General features: G+C 39.7%; 1 protein-coding gene across 12 annotated transcripts in view; it reads left to right on the top strand.

Annotated features, from left to right (window-relative positions):
- Window positions 1-16575, top strand: part of KIF15 (kinesin family member 15) — a 74833-nt gene that overhangs the window by 27554 nt on the left and 30704 nt on the right. For 8 of the 12 annotated variants that reach the window (XM_021071747.2, XM_084987923.1, XM_084987925.1 and 5 more), the window contains exons 8-18: window positions 2408-2617; window positions 4718-4843; window positions 5014-5136; window positions 7073-7196; window positions 7732-7808; window positions 8022-8231; window positions 9217-9394; window positions 11150-11312; window positions 12490-12631; window positions 14804-15001; window positions 16110-16217. In XM_021071747.2, the coding sequence (XP_020927406.1) occupies window positions 2408-2617; window positions 4718-4843; window positions 5014-5136; window positions 7073-7196; window positions 7732-7808; window positions 8022-8231; window positions 9217-9394; window positions 11150-11312; window positions 12490-12631; window positions 14804-15001; window positions 16110-16217 (1659 nt within the window). Of the gene's footprint in view, window positions 1-2368; window positions 2618-4717; window positions 4844-5013; window positions 5137-6121; window positions 6273-7072; window positions 7197-7731; window positions 7809-8021; window positions 8232-9216; window positions 9395-11149; window positions 11313-12489; window positions 12632-14803; window positions 15002-16109; window positions 16218-16575 lie in introns of those variants that run through there. The other 4 variants (XM_084987928.1, XM_084987929.1, XM_084987927.1 and 1 more) reach the window with 3 other exon arrangements.

Below are 16575 nucleotides of genomic sequence, written 5' to 3' on the forward strand. Positions count from 1 at the left end.
AGGATTCAGCATTGTCACTGCAGCAGCTTGAGACTCTGCTTTGGTGTGGATTTGATCTCTGGCCCAGGAACATTCACATGCTATGGGTATAGCCAAAAAAACAAGTCAAGAATATGTATTAAATTTTGTCACATGTTTTTTATACCTTCAAGTGAGATGATTATATGTTTTTTCTCATTTAAAGTGTTAACATGATAAAATATGGGATTAGATTTTATCAGTGTTAAAAATTGATGGACTTGTAATTTTCTTCTTTCCTACCTTACTTGTCTTGCCTTACTATCACCTTTGTCTGTTTTCTGGAAATACGTAATTAGAATGACCTACCTGGTTTTTTTTCTTCTTCTTTTTTGATCGCCCCACAGCATATGGAGTTCTTGGGCCAGGAATCAGATCTGAGCCATAGTTACTATCTATGTGCAGCTGTGGCAACTCGAGCCTTAACCCTTTGTGCTGGGCCAGAGATCAGACTTTTGTCCTAGCACTGCAGAGATAATGCCAATCCCATTGTGCCACAGCAGAAACTCCTGGGTTGCCTTTTTATCTTTGATCCTGTAAGTAGTACCATTTGTTGAAGAAAAATTTTCTTTTTCTCATTAAGTTGCCCTTGCACCTTTGATGGAAATTAATTGACCATGCATGTATGGGTTTATATCTGACTGTATTCTGTTTCATTAATCTATGTATCTGAATCAGTCACTAATACAAAACTGTCTTGGAGTTCCCTGATGGCTTAGTGGGTTAAGGACCTGGTGTTGTCACTGTTGTGTCTCTGGTTGCTGTTGTGGCTGGGTTTGGTCCCTGGCCTGGGAACTTATGCATGCTACAGGCATGGTCAATTAAAAAAAAAAAAACCACACACAGAAAAACTGTCTTGATATTATAGCTTGATAGCAGACATACCTTGGAAATACTGTAGGTTCAGTTCCAGATCACTGCACTAAAGCCTAAACCCTTTGTTCTTACTTCCTTTGTATATATCATTGCATTTAATTTTTTTTTTTTTTTTTTTTGTCTTTTTAGGGCTACACCTGCAGCATATGGAGGTTCCCAGGCTAGGGGTCAAATCGGAGCTGTAGTTGCCAGCCTGTACACAGCCACAGCAACGCAGGATCTGAGCCATGTCTGCGACCTACACCACAGCTCATGGCAACGCTGGATCCTTAACCCACTGAGCAAGGCCAGGGATTGAACCTGCAACCTCTTGGTTCCTAGTCGAATTCGTTTCCGCTGTGCCACGACGGGTACTCCCCGCATTTAATTTTTTAAATCTACTTTTTGAGGTAAGCTGCTGGTTCTCGCATTTGTCCAATACATATTATGACCTTGTAATTTCAAAATGTATTTCTCAGATTATCAGTGTCACCTGGGAGCTTGTTACAAATGCAGGATCTCAGGCTCTACTTCACATCTACTGAATTAGAATTGACTTTTTTTTTTTTCTTTTTTGGCTCCCCTTGGCATATGGAGTTCCCAGACCAGGAATCAGATCCAAGCCACAGTTGCACCCTGTGCCACAGGTGCAGCAACACCAGATCCATTAACTTACTGTGCTAGGCAGGGATCAAACCTGCATCCTAGAGCTCCAGAGATGCCACCAATTCCATTGTGCCACAACGAGAACTCCTGAATCAGAATCTGAAATTTTTTTTTTTTTCTGGCTGTGCCCCCAGCATGTGGAAGTTCCCAGACCAGGGATCAAACCCATGCCATAGCAACCTGGTCTGCTGCAGTGACAATGCCATATCAGTAACCCACTGCTCCACAAGGGAACTCTCAGAATCTGAAATTTAACCAGATCCTAGCTGATTAACATACATATTACAGTTTAAGATGTTCTGCCCTGTGGGACAGATAGAAAAAAGCAGGTATTTTCCACTTTACAAATGTGGGACTGAGCCTTGAAAAAGTCAATGGCCCCTAGACCACACAGCTAGTAAATAGTGGAGTCAAGTCTTGAACCAATGTTCATCTGATTCCAGGGTCTGCAGTCTGAATCTTCACATAGGCTGCTTACCACAGGGAATAGGGAGGGAAAACAAAAACTTTGTAGACCAAAAGAACTGATAAAACTTTGGACGTGAAGGTAATTTTGAGATTTATCTTATCTAATGTTCTCAATATCTGGGTAAAAGAAAAATGTTCAGAGAGATTTTTGTACTTGCGTTGAGGTTTGGTGATTTTCGTTAACACAAAAACCCATTCTAGATGCTCTGCCTTCTGATTTCCTGCTTGTTCTCTTTCCTGACATGAAGAGGAAACAAAAAAGGAAAGGGAAAGGAAAACAACTTGAGTATTTTCTTCAATAGACCGGTATTCTCTCACCACCCTTTACGAATTTCCTACTAATGTTAGTGTCTGTTGTGAGCACTCAGAAGTTGTGATAGAAGATTTTCCTTTTGCCTAGGTGTTGTCTGGAGGATGGAGAAACAGACGTGTGGCATCGACATCGATGAATAGAGAATCCTCTAGGTCTCATGCAGTCTTTACAATTACGATAGAGTCAATGGAGAAAAGCCATGAGACTGTGAATATACGGACCTCGCTTCTCAACCTGGTGGATTTAGCAGGATCTGAAAGGCAGAAAGATACCCACGCAGAAGGGATGAGATTGAAGGTAAGATTGGAATTGTGGTCTTCAATTCAACTTGACTGAATTATTATCAGAAAAAGAAGGCACTCTCAAGTCAACACTATGCTAAGTGTTTTGAGGGCACAAAGGTTTAAGAAATTGTTTTCATCCAAAAGATAAATTTTTGTTGAAGGGCAAGAACAATAAACATACATGACATAGGACAAGTTGGTAGGTAGCAAGAGTATTTGAATTCATGCCAGAAGAGAGGATAGTCCAAGGGTAGCAGGGGTCATGGGTGTGACATGGCTTGCTTGGGGGAAGCTTAGGGAAGAAGTAGTTCTTGGGTTGAATCAAGGGTTAAGGACCTCAACCTGGGCTAAGGTATTAGCAATGGGACCAGATGTTCTCAGAATATTTATTGCCAGTGTGTATATGCATTGGTATTGTAATAGGTATGGTCAACAAAATAAGTGTGGATTCTATAGTTTAGGATATATGGGGGCTGATAGAGAAGAGTTGGAAATGGTAGAGGAGAGTCTTCTGTTTGCACTAAAAGCTAGGATTTGAGCCTTCTGAGCTCTCGGGCAGTTTCAGGCTGTCTCAGGTTCGTATTTCTGTGCAGACATGAAGCAAAGAATAATAGCCTATATTTGTAATAGGTTATATGCTGGACCCATTCTAAATGCTTTATATATATTAACTCATTTAACGTTGCCAATAACGCTGGAAAACGATACTATTATTTTTTCTTTTCTTTCTTTTTTTTTTTTTTTTAAGGCCTCACCTGCAGTATAAGGAGGTTCCCATGCTAGGGGTTGAATTGGAGCTGTAGCCACCAGCCTACCCCACAACCACAGCAACTGAGGATCCTTAACCCACTAAGCGAGGCCAGGGATTGAACCTACCTCCTCATGGATGCTAGTCATATTTGTTTCCACTGAGCCACGACAGAAACTCCTATTTTTTCTATTTTAAAGAAGCAGGAGTAAATTATGCAGAGCACATAGCTAAGAGTCGAGCTGCAATTCAAATAGTAGTAGTCCAGTTCCACAGACAGTACTCTCAACTGTGGCCCTAAACCACCTTTCTGAGTGGTAACAGACAGTGACAACTCTCAACTCAGTGCATCTTGCTTTTTAATTTTTACTTCTCCCTTTTTTTCTATACTCTCACTGCTGTAGATCTAGTTACTGAAATATGCTACCTACAATAAAAGTCTGGTGTAACATGTTTAACCCAAACATTTTTCTTTTCTCCCCAGATCATTCTTTTAAAGGGGTTTTATTATGTTACAGAATTAGTCTGAATAGTCTCTTATGATACATTCATCAGTGGCTTTTTCAGACATAGGGGTGGATTATTATTTACCATACCATTATAATAGAGCAACATTTTAACATAATAGGATTGAAAATTATACCTATTAATGTACTACTCCAAATTTTTTTCTCTGTTCTCTTGGAGTTTTTTTGTTGTTGTTGTTTTGTTTTTTAAAGGCCTCTCCTGTGGCACATGGAGGTTCATGGGCTGGGGTCAAATCTGAGCTATAGCTGCTGGCCTACGCCACAGCCACAGCAATGTCAGATCTGAGCCATATCTGCAACCTACCCTGCAGCTTGTGGCAATGCTGGATCCTTAACCCACTGAGCAAGCAAGTTCTTAACCCCCTGAACCACATTGGGAACTACAATTATATTTTATTTTAAAATTAAAAAAAAATTTTTGGCCATGCTGTGCAGTTCACAGACCAGAGATTGAACCTGGGCCACAGTGGTTGCAAGCACCAAGTCCTAACCACTAGACCACCAGGGGTCTTCTAATGTTTTTCCTTATGTGTAGGTCAGTTTAAAACTATTAATATCATGAGGTGACACTGATATTTTTTTTCCTCCATGTGGTATTTGTGTTCACATTTGAATAACAGCAAAATTGCAGTGTGTGCCTCAAAAAGGAAAAGTTTAGGGGAGAGCTGAGGACATGTTTTTGCTGAAAAGTTAGTTATCTTCAACTAATATTGTCCTTGTCTTATCTTTCCATTCAAAGTTGCCAACCTGCCAGGTATATCTTAATTCAAAATACTAAAAAGAAAACAGTGCACCTAAATTTTTGCTCTTTTTGCTCTTTTTCCCCCCTACGCTCTAGGAAGCAGGTAACATAAACCGATCATTGAGCTGCCTGGGCCAGGTGATTACTGCGCTTGTGGATGTAGGGAATGGAAAACAGAGACACGTTTGCTACAGAGACTCCAAACTTACCTTCCTCCTCCGGGTAAAGTAGATCATTGGGTTCCTGGCTCCCTTTTTTGGCTGTGCTTACTGTGGTTGACAGTCAGATAATCTCCTGGCCTTGATGCTAAGAGTATACATATTATTTGCTTAAAGAAGACCTTGTAGTTTCACCTCTGAAAATGTAGTTTCACCATTCATATCATTAAACAGGATTCCCTTGGAGGTAATGCCAAAACAGCCATAATTGCAAATGTTCATCCTGGATCTCGGTGTTTCGGGGAAACCCTTTCAACGCTTAATTTTGCTCAAAGAGCCAAGCTGATTAAAAATAAGGTAAAATACTGAGTATAGTTAAGTAAATTAGAAAAATATTTAAGCTTGCAGTTATCTTACTTTTGTGATTGTCCTGATATTAACATTAGCTTTTATCTATTTCTCTGTTGTGAAAGCATAACTCTACACAAGATTTCTATTTTGTCTTTCTTAGCCTCGTGTATCACTCATAAAATGAGACCTAAATTAGGTGTTATGATCATTATTGTTGGGCTAGTTTTTTCTTAAGGGGAGGCAAAGTTTTTCCTTTATAACTGGGTTGGAGACTAAATTGTTTGCTAAACCATGCTAGCAGATCTATTATGAAAATAGTTTGATGATAGTGACAAACTTTGACTTTTGCTATAATACCAAGGATTTTTCATTTTTCTTTATATATGAGATATTCATGTATGCCAGTGGTCAGAAAAATTTTCCTGTAAAGGGCGAAAGATTTCTTGGTCCATATGGTCTCTGTGCCAATTATTCGGCTCTGCCTTTGTAGTGAAAAAGCATCTGTAGATGATACATAAACATGTGGGCTTGGCTGTGGTGAATGCAATTTATTTTTTAAAAAAAGCAGCAGACTCTATTTGGCCCTTGAACAAGCATCACTTTTTCATGTGCTGGTACAGACCGTCAAAAGATCAGGAAGCCCCCACTTGTTTTAGAGAGGTTGGAGGCCCCTTTGGTTCTAGACAAAAGAATCCAGAACGTAAATTGGCAAATGAATTTCCTCTCAATCTCTGCAAACAGAAAGTGGTCATTTTTACTTGCCAAAATAGAATCCCTGATGATCCTAGCATGGTAAAAGTGAAGAGGTCCATATTGCTTCTTCCATTGGGTAAGTCAGAAGAGTATAGGTCTGGTTATTCATTCATTTTATTGGATTTTGACCCCCAGGTGAGGCATTTCTAAATGAGGAGGAGAAATCATTAGAACTTCCTGACCATATCTCTTAGGACTTACTAAAGTTTTTAGAGAATGGAGAACTGCAAGGATAATTAGAATTATGATGTCACCAATGTGACAGTGATGTCAGAATATACATGTGTGCCTTGTAATGAGGCTGTCCATAAGAATCAGAAGCAACTAGAAATGGCTTCTTAACACATAAAACAATAAAAGCAGGAGCCTTATACTAGTCACTACCAATGGTAAGTCCTCTGCTACAGCCTCCCATGGGCAAGTGGCTGGGATATCTGGGACTTGTTTAAGGGTGAGCAGTCTCTCCCAGTGTGCAGACCCGGCTTAAGATAGGAACGAGGCGAGCCTAGGGCTGTCAGATGTTTTCTCCTCACTCTGGAGTATTGGGTATTTGATTTGCTTGGTGCTTTGCTCTGGGCTCATGTTATCACCCTGTATGTTTTGTGGGACTTTTTCAACCTCTTAGAAATCATCTCAAATAAGACATGTCTTTAAAATAGCACTTAGTATGATAACAAAATAGAAATGGAGCTATCAAACCAACTCCTCCTTCCAGGAGAACTGTTAGGAAATACAAGGTCAGATTCCTCTGGAGAGGGTGATCTCTTCCAAGCCAGTGGAGCTGAGGCCAGCCCCACAGTTCCTCACACCCCTTTAGTGGGCAAAGACACAGGGAGGTGACTCTCATGGAGGTGATGGGGCTGTCAGTCTCAGGAAGATGGCAGTGGTAGAAACATGCCTAGATCCCAGGTGTACTCAGCGGGGGCCAGGGCCAGTCAGCAGAGCAGAGATCTAAATGGGGCATAAGGGAGGAGCAGGAAGGGGAAAGTCTGTGGCTCTAGGTATGAAGGCACAGGGGAAGAAGCTCCCTCCCCACCCAGCACAGTGATTCTTGTGGGCTTTGAACTCTTTGAGATGCAAGTGCAGTTTTATTTGGTCTTTGTCAATCCAAATCATGTAAACAAATATAAACAAGACTATATGACTCAAAAAACATTCTTTCAGTGCTTTTTTAAAAACTCTTGAACAGGCAGTGGTAAATGAAGACACACAAGGAAATGTGACCCAGCTCCAAGCAGAAGTGAAGAGGCTCAAAGAGCAGCTGGCTCAGCTTACTTCAGGGCAGATACTACCAGAAAGCTTTCCGACCAGAGGTAAGACGGGCACAGCGTCCTGTACCTTGAGGAAATCCAGGTGCCAATACTAGTATGAGAACCCTCGATGACAGGCACAACACAATAAAGCTACCCAAGTTTTCCACAAGTATTTGCTCCTGTTTATTTCACCTATATGGGAACACAGTACTTTGTAACCAGACGTGGTTCACACAGGTACTGAGTTCTGTGAGATGTGGTGGGAAGGGGAAGTAGAAATAATTTTGAGTAATTCATCCCTAATAAGTGCTAAAAAGAGATGCTAATAAATTTCATTTAGATCCGCTTCCAAGATTCTGTGATGTCATATGTAGCCTTTATATGCTTACTTACTAAGTGGGATAAGAGACTTTTATTAAAAGAATATCTAATTTTGTACAACTGGGTTAATTTGAAGTCCTTGATCTCATGAAAAGAGTCTGATTGTTTCAAACTGATGGAGAGCAGTCAAAGACCATTTTAGCTCATCTCTTCTTTTTAAAATTTGAGTGGTAAAATATTTTTTCCCCTTTCTTTCTTATTGCGCCAATTACAGACAAAAATGAGACTAACTACATGAAGTATTTCCAAGAGGCAATGTTATTCTTTAAGAAATCTGAACAGGAAAAGAAGGTAAGAAACCGAATTAGTAGAAAGGAGATTCGGCTTTAACTATGTGGAGCTTTTTTGAGTGAAATAAATAGTACAAATAAATGAAAACAAAGGGCTGTGAAAATCTAATTTTGCCTTTGAGGTTAAATATGAAGTTAGTGTTTGTTGATTGGTTTATGAAAATTCAGGGAGGCTCAATTTTTCACGTTTAACCAAATTATAAATTTCTTAAAGTCTCTGGTAGAAAAGGTTACTCAATTGGAAGACCTCACCCTCAAAAAAGAAAAATTTATACAGTCTAATAAAATGATTGTGAAATTCCGAGAAGATCAAATCATGCGCCTGGAGAAGCTCCACAAAGAATCCCGGGGAAGTTTTCTGCCTGAGGAGCAGGATCGTTTGCTGTCAGAACTGAGGGACGAGATTCAAACTCTGCGAGAACAAGTGAGTGATGACATTCCCACTAATTCTAAAAATAAAAGAAGTTCAAAGTAAATATAAAACAGTCACCAAATGGGTCAGCAAATTCTTATAGTTTAAAACAAGAGAAAGTGTTTTAAATGAATTAATTGACAGTATAATTGAATAATTCCCCTTCACACCCCACAACCTTTTCCAGAATAGTAAAACGTAAAGCGGAAGGGGTTGAAGTTGTGGTGATGTTGCTGCCACAGCCCCAGCAGGCCAGGCACAATTCCTTCCAGCATGCAGAAGTTCCCGGTCCAGGGATTGAACCCACACCACAGCAGTGACAACACTGGATCCTTAACCTGCTGTGCCACAGAGAACTCCCAGTAGTCTCTTTACAGTGAGCCTGTAGAAGTTTTGCTGGTTTTCTTTTTCCCTGGAAAAGTTGACACAGGCACATCATCAGAAAACAAAGATAATCAATTATTAAGAGTGTTTATAGAGGTTTTTGTGCATTTTCAAACTAATGTAGATAGATATTTTTACTTTTATTCCTTGTGTACACAAAAGACAGCTGACCGTACACACTTTTCTGTACCTTGGCTTTTCACCTGATGTATCTTTGAGGGCATTCCACCCTTGTCAGTAGAGAGTTTCCTTGTTCTTCTCACTGTTAAACAGTCGCCTAAAAAAAAAAAAAAATTAACAGTCTCCTTTGCATGGGGCATTTGCCACAATGTACACCCTTGTGCTCATCATCCCTAGGTGCCTGGGTGAAAGTTTCAGGGGTAGGTAGGTGGGGAAATTTAAAGTTTCAAGACCCAAAAGTAGAGTTGAGAGTTGAAGAATGTGCACATTTTCAAACTGATCATAAAAGCCAGGGACTCTCCACAGGGGGCGCAGCAGGCTACCAGGACAGCACATGCTGTGTTCGCAGTTTTGTGTCTTGGCTTCTCAGAAAGACTCCTTCACTAAGGACAAGTTTGTAGATATGTAAGTCTGTAATTCTTCTATCTCACAGATAGAACACCACCCCAGAGTTGCAAAATATGCTATGGAAAATCATTCCCTCAGGGAGGAGAACAGAAGACTGAGATTGTTAGAGCCTGTGAAAAGAGCCCAAGAGATGGATGCCCAGACCATTGCGTTACTGGAAAAAGCTTTCTTAGAAGCATCTGGCACAGAGAAAAATGACAAAAGTAAGACATGATTGTCGTATACCTGCCTTCTAGGGGCTGGGGGCTATTTTTAAGGGCATTGCTCTTGCCTTGCTTTGAGGGACTTCATTTTAGCCTTTAGACCTGGTGTGCAAAACTTCTTGTCGTACTTAATTTTTATGATGGCTAATACACACCTATTAGCAGGAAGTACTCATTATATATCTCGGTCTCATGGGTAAAAGAGTGATTTAGATACCACTGTACATTTTTGTTAAATGGAATTTTCCTGTTTTAAGTATTTGAAATGAAAAGTACTTAACTAATGACAACATGAACAAGTGTAGAGCAGAAATGTTTATCCACCTGATGAACATCTGTACAGAGTGAGAGAGCGATCAGACTCATGGTCCCGCCAGCACAGTGTTTGGTCCTGAGGTTGTGGTTGTGGATCACGCTCACCAGTGTTCTGTTTGTTATACACTAGTTCTGTAAGTGTACGTTTACTCTGAAAAGTGATTTAGTTGGTACTGATCTGATTTTTGTATCTATTGATGTTAATGCTCTGGGATTTGGTAACAAAGTCTGTTAGCTCCATTCTTAGCGTGCATATTTTCGTGGTCTTTCATCACACTCTGATCAGTCTTTGTTTCTTTTTAGGTTGAAATTGAGAGAGTTCTAATCTTTTTATTCCACAATAATGGGAAAAAATACTTTTTTCTTTTTTAAGCCTTCTCCCATTCTTTTTTTTTTTTTTTTGGCTTTTAGATATTTTTTTCTCATAGTTCCAGAGGCTGGGAATTCTAAGATCATAGTGCCAGCAGATTTGGTATGTGATAAGGGCTCATTACAAGCTGTCTTTTCCCTGTAACCTCGTAAAGATTAAGGGGCAAGTATTCTTTTTCGGCTTCTTTTATTAAGGTATTGATCCCATTTATGAGGACTCAAACCTCAGGTCTTAATTGCCACAAAGCTACACCTCCTAATACCATTATGCTGGGAGTTAGGGTCTCAACATGTGAATTTCAAGAGGGCGCAAAGAGCCAACCTATAGCACTCTTTTTTTTTTTTTTTTTTTTTTTGTCTTTTTGCCTTTTTCTAGGGCCGCTCCTGCAGCATATGGAGGTTCCCAGGCTAGGGGTCTAATCAGAGCTGTAGGTGTTGGCCTACGCCACAGACATAGCAACGCCAGATCTGAGCCTCATCTGTGACCTACACCACAGCTCACAGCGATGCCAGATCCTTTCACCGACTGAGCAGGGCCAGGGATTGAACCCATGTCTTCATGGATACTAGTTGGGCTCGTTACCATCGAGCCACAACGGGAACTCTTCAGTGGCATTTTTTCAACATATTCAGTCTTCTAAGCAGTCCTTGAATATTAGTATTTTTTACCTGGTAGATGATACCAAGTTCTTTCACCTGGCTGCCTTTGCTGTTTGTTTCCTTTACTAAAATTCCTCAACTGTTAATACCAATTCCTGCATGACTCAACTAATGATCTTTATCTCTCCAGCAGTATGTGTGTTATACTTTGGTCATTATTTACTCTTTCTCTTAATGGAAAAAGTGCTGCCTTAAATACATCCTTCCCTCCTGTGCCTTCACAGCTTTTCAAAAACAGCTTATAATACTCTTTGACACACTGTGTTGTGTCTTATGTCTCCTCGAGTTACAGGCTCTTGTATTTTAGGGTCTGCTTTCCAACCCATTTCTCCTTTTTTCCTCCTTGTGCTTCAAAATTGATACCCAGCAGAGAACTTAGAAACTGTATTCTGTTATTTTTGTCTTTCAAAGACCATGTTGTTTCCTTATCCGGTCAGCAAGGAATGTCTCCCAAAGCTCTGAAAGAACCATGTTCATTAGCAAACACTGAGAAGTTAAAAGCACAACTCCTGCAAATTCAGGCAGAACTGAATAATTCAAAGCAAGAATATGAAGAATTCAAAGAACTAACTAGGTAAAGTATAAATACATGTTCCTGCTTATTTTAGTGTTTGTTTTGGTGTTATAGCATTGATAATTTAATTGAGCATTTAGCTTATTTGTCAATTGTCATTCAGCAGTTAGTTGTGATTTTGATACTTTCATGACAGGAGGTAATTCAAGTTCTTCTACTAAATCAGTGAACATTTACCTTAAATATTCTCATACAGCAACTAAGGGTTTTGACCAAAAAAAGAGCTTGCTTCTAGCTCTTTTTTCTTTACTCATAATTTAAAAATTGCGTTATAATTGACCTAAACCTCTAGTCTTTAATAAAATCTTCAGTGAACTAAATGATACAAATGTTTCAAGAGATATACCTATTGAGGAGATCCTGTCATGGCGCAGCAGAAACGATTCCAACTAGGAACCATGAGGTTGCAGGTTTGATCCCTGGCCTCGCTTAGTGGGTCAGGGATCCGGCGTTGCCATGAGCTGTGGTATAGGTCGAAGATGCGGCTCAGATCCTGTGTTGCTGTGGCTGTGGTGTAGGCCAGCAGCTGTAGCTCCAATTAGACCCCTAGCCTGGGAATCTCCACATGCCATGGGTGTGGCTCTAAAAAGTAAAAAAAAAAAAAAAAAGCAAAAAAAAAGAGATACACCTATTGAGATGAGTGTCTGTTAAACTTACATAGTAAATTCTTTATGTGGCCACCACATTTAAATCACTTGTTATGAATCATATCAGGATTTTTAGAAATCACAGGTTTGTTAATATTTCTACTTAATGCTCTTTGTATAAAAGAAAGCAAAGATAAACCTCAGATTATAATTAAGATTAACCCTATTGTGAAATATATAAGTGTTTTAAAAATATCATATCAAATGATGGCTTCATTGTGGATTATTTGGGCTTTTGAATTGGAGCTCTACCGCTTTGCTAATTGAATATCTTAAACAGTCATCAGTCCCTGAGCTGTATTTTTTTTTTAATTTTAATGATTTTTATTTTTTTCTGTTATAGCTGGTTTACAATGTTCTGTCAACCTGAGCTATATTTTACCCAATTAGAAAATGAGGATAAATAGCTGAGACTATCTCTTATTTAAAGAGACAACTATAAAGTTATGTGAGAGGATAAACTGTAAAGTACTCTGCAAATATATGACATTGCTTTTTTCCTGAAATACTCTATTTATTATATTTATTAGGAAAAGGCAGCTGGAATTAGAATCAGAGCTTCAGTCTTTGCAAAAAGCAAATCTTAATCTTGAAAACCTTTTGGAAGCAACAAAAGTCTGTAAGCGGCAAGAAGTTTCTCAGCTGAATAAAATTCATGCTGAAACACTTAAGGTAGGTCATCTGAAGGAATATATCAATCTTAAATTCGTTCTGTCTCATTTTGTTAACAATGAAGAGAGTCTGCACAGATTATCTCCAGATACAGACAAAATCCCTTGCAGATGGTTAACCCAAGGGTAACATTGTTCCTAGTGTTCTAATGTATTCTCTCAGTGGCAGGGTCATGTAGGGATAGAACATTCGAAATCAGACCTGGGTTCAAATTCTAAGCTGTCACTAATCTTAGGCAGAGTTTCTTAACTTCTGAGCCTCATTTATTGCATCTAAATCGGAGATAAGGCTAATTTAATCACAGATTTTTTTTTTTTTTAGAGCATTAGATAAATTGCCTGGCCCCTGGTAGCTTTCAGTATATGGCAGTTGTTGCTGTCATGTTTTGTATGCTCAAAGGTGGCAGTGGAAGAGTAGAAATCTTAAAGATAAAGACCACTAAAGGATCAAAAGTGACACTGGGGATTACAGGAGGGGCTGTTCCCCTAATAAGCATAGCTCTCATGAAAGAACTGTGAACATCTGAAAATGAGAGTAGGGGAATACCCAAGGAAGGTAAAAGGTTAAGATAGTGATGATCCTAAAAACTTTCCTTATACATCTTTATTTTTATTTATTTATTTTTGACCACAGTGTGCAGCAGATTGATGTGGTATCTCAGTTCACAGACCAGGGGTTGAACCTGGGCTGCAGTGGTAAAAGGGCTGAATCATAACCACTATACCACCAGGGAACTCCCTATACATCTTAAACTTTAAAATAGATAGATATTTATCTCTAGTGGTTATCTTTATCAGTGATGCTTTTTGTGTCGATAACATACTCCTTTTCAAAGTAATTATATGCATTTGTTTGAATAGGTCATCATAAGACAGGAATTAAGGTAAAGGAGTATATAGTGACAAGTCTCTCTGCTGTCTTTCCACCCAACCAAGACCTTTTTCGGAGGCAATCAGTGTCACCAAGATTTTTTGATTTTTGTTTTGTTTCTTTATCTTATATTTTTATTTTACACAAATAATAGCATATGATACACTTCACTCTACACCTTGTTTTTAAATTTTAATTTTTTTTTTTTGCTGTTTCTTGGGCTGCTTCCATGGCATATGGAGGTTCCCAGGCTAGGGGTCTAATCGGAGCTGTAGCCGCCAACCTATGCCAGAGCCACAGCAACGCGGGATCCAAGCCGAGTCTGCAACCTACACCACAGCTCACGGCAACACCGGAACGTTAACCCACTGAGCAAGGGCAGGGACCGAACCCGCAACCTCATGGGTCCTAGTCGGATTCGTTAACCACTGCGCCACAATGAGAACTCCTTAAATTTTAATTTATTTAAATTTCTTAAATTTTTTATTTTTTGGCTATTGCCAAAGCATGTGAAATTTCCCAGGTGAAAGATCAAACCCATGCCACAGCAGCAACCTGAGCTGCTGCAGTGACAACACTGGATCCTCAACCTGCTACGCCACAAGAGAACTCTTACACCTTGTTTTTTTGTGTGTTTTTTTGCTTTTTTAGGGCCGTGCCTGTAGCATATGGAGAGTCCCAGACTAGGGGTCAAATCGGAGCTGTAGCTGCCAGTCTATGCCACAATCACAGCAACTCAGGTTCTGAGACCTACACCACAGCTCACGGCAACCCTGTATTGTTAACCCACTGAGCAGGGCCAGGGATTGAACCTGCATCTTCATGGATACTAGTCGGGTTTGTTACTGCTAGGCCATGATGGGAACTCCTGAAATTTTTTTTTTTTTTTTTTTAATCTTTTTAGGGCCACCCCCTCGACATACGGAGGTTCCCAGGCTAGGGGTCCATTTGGAGCTGTAGCCTCCAGCCTACGCCAGAGCCACAGCAATGCCAGATCTGAGATGTGTCTGCAGTCTATACCACAGCTCACGGCAGCCGGATCCCTAACACACTGAGCGAGGCCAGAGATTGAACCCGCAACCTCATGGTTCCTAGTTGGATTCGTTTCCACTGAGCCATGACGGGAACTCCTGAAAATTTCTTAAACTGTTTCAGGGGCTGTGGGATCAAGACATTTGAACATAATGTCTTTCATTATGATGAACAGAATTAGGTTTTTATCCTCTCTGATCACACAATTACTAGAAATGCTATTTTTTTCATGTGTACTGATATTGTTTTCCTAATTGTTTTTTACTGCAGATTATAACGACACCAACCAAGGCTTATCATCTCTGGTCTCGACCAGTACTAAAATTTAGCCCTGAACCAGAGAGCTTTGGCTCTGTCCATGCTCAGAATTCTAGCACCTTTGATAATGACATCTTAAATGAGCCAATGCCACCTGAGATGAATGAACAAGCTTTTGAGGCCATTTCTGAAGAGCTTAGAATGGTGCAGGTAATATTTGGTTTTAGAAAGAACTCAACATTCATTAAAACAGATTTTCTTTATCATTTTAACTCTCATAATTTGCAGTGTTCAAACCTATTTAGTATTAGAATTGGATTTTTTAAGGATGGGCGTGTAAAGGTCCCTGGCTTAGAAATCAGCTCCTCTTGTTCTTTTAATCTACTTTGCAGTGTTTAGCAAGTCACTTTCCACTCTCATTGGGCTTTGGTTCTCTCATGTGTAAAAAGATCAGTTTGCCACTAACTTTAAGTTCCAGAACTGATTTATATGGCACCGTGCTGTATCTGTTAAGGAAGATTAATAAGTTGAAAGAAGCTTACAAGAGATGTAATTCTAGACAGCGTTTGGTGTATTTGAAATAACATGTAAAGTTCATAGCTCAGAAATCAGTGATTTATTTTTTAAAAAAAATTTTCTTCTGTCTAGTAAAACTTAAAGGGAGCCAAATCACCCAAAATTCTAAAATTTTGTCCTTTCAGAGGCATAGAGCCCTTTCTGATCAAATCACTCTGTATAGCCCTGAAAAAGCTTCTTAGAAATCTCAAGATGGTGCTGTGATTTAAGCTATGATTTTAATTTTAATCACTTCTTTCCTTTGTGTTTCAAATCATCTACTTTGATGGGCCATAGGTATAATTCTAAACACGGGAAATCATTAGTCTTTTGAAATTGTTTTCTGGCTCCATGCTAGCCTTTGCTACCTTTGTCCATATAAGGTTTTGCATTTTATTTTTTTTTTTTAATGCAAAAGAAATGGTGGAATGTTTGACATGTCCATTAAAAGGGTTTTTTTTTTTTTTTTTTTTGGCTTTTTTTTGCTATTTCTTGGGCCGCTCCTGCGGCATATGAAGGTTCCCAGGCTAGGGGTCCAATTGGAGCTGTAGCCACCGGCCTACGCCAGAGCCACAGCAACTCGGGAACCGAGCCGCGTCTGCAACCTACACCACAGCTCATGGCAACACCAGATCCTTAACCCACTGAGTGAGGCCAGGGATCGAACCCGCAACCTCATGGTTCTTAGTCGGATTCGTTAACCACTGCGCCACGGCGGAAACTCCTAAGAGAGTTTTTGACCCCTGAAGTTGTTGTGTTGTAGGAACAAATGAGTGCCCTTCAAGTCAAGTTGGATGAAGAAGAGCATAAAAACCTGAAGCTTCAACAGCACGTTGACAAACTGGAACATCATTCTGCTCAGATGCAGGAGGTGAGACTGGGAGCGTGGCCTCAGAAAATGTATGAAAAAGACCCTCAAAGTATGAGCATTACAGGAAGGAAATGACTTTATGAAGCCTTAGCTTATTTGGGTTGTATTCTCTACATTGTTACTTGGCCTGCTTCTCTGATAATGAGATAAACATCCCTAGTCTAAACTCTGGCCCCGATGTAGTCACTGGTGTAGATGGATCCCTTGCTGTTTGTTTGGAAGAAAGCAAGATGGATAGTCCAGGTGCTTGTAATAATCCTTTCCTTTTTTCATTGTCTTCACATAGTTCATGAGGTTGGCCAGTTTTCCTCTGGTCAAACCTTAAAAGTAGATTTAAAAAACAGAAGCAAGGTGATGA

The sequence above is a fragment of the Sus scrofa genome, chromosome 13 (assembly GCF_054392235.1).
Source record: "Sus scrofa isolate SSC_HxYL_T2T_F1_AM1 chromosome 13, Sscrofa_HxYL_maternal_Yorkshire_Landrace_v2.0, whole genome shotgun sequence".
In the NCBI taxonomy this organism is placed as follows: Eukaryota; Metazoa; Chordata; class Mammalia; order Artiodactyla; family Suidae; genus Sus; species Sus scrofa.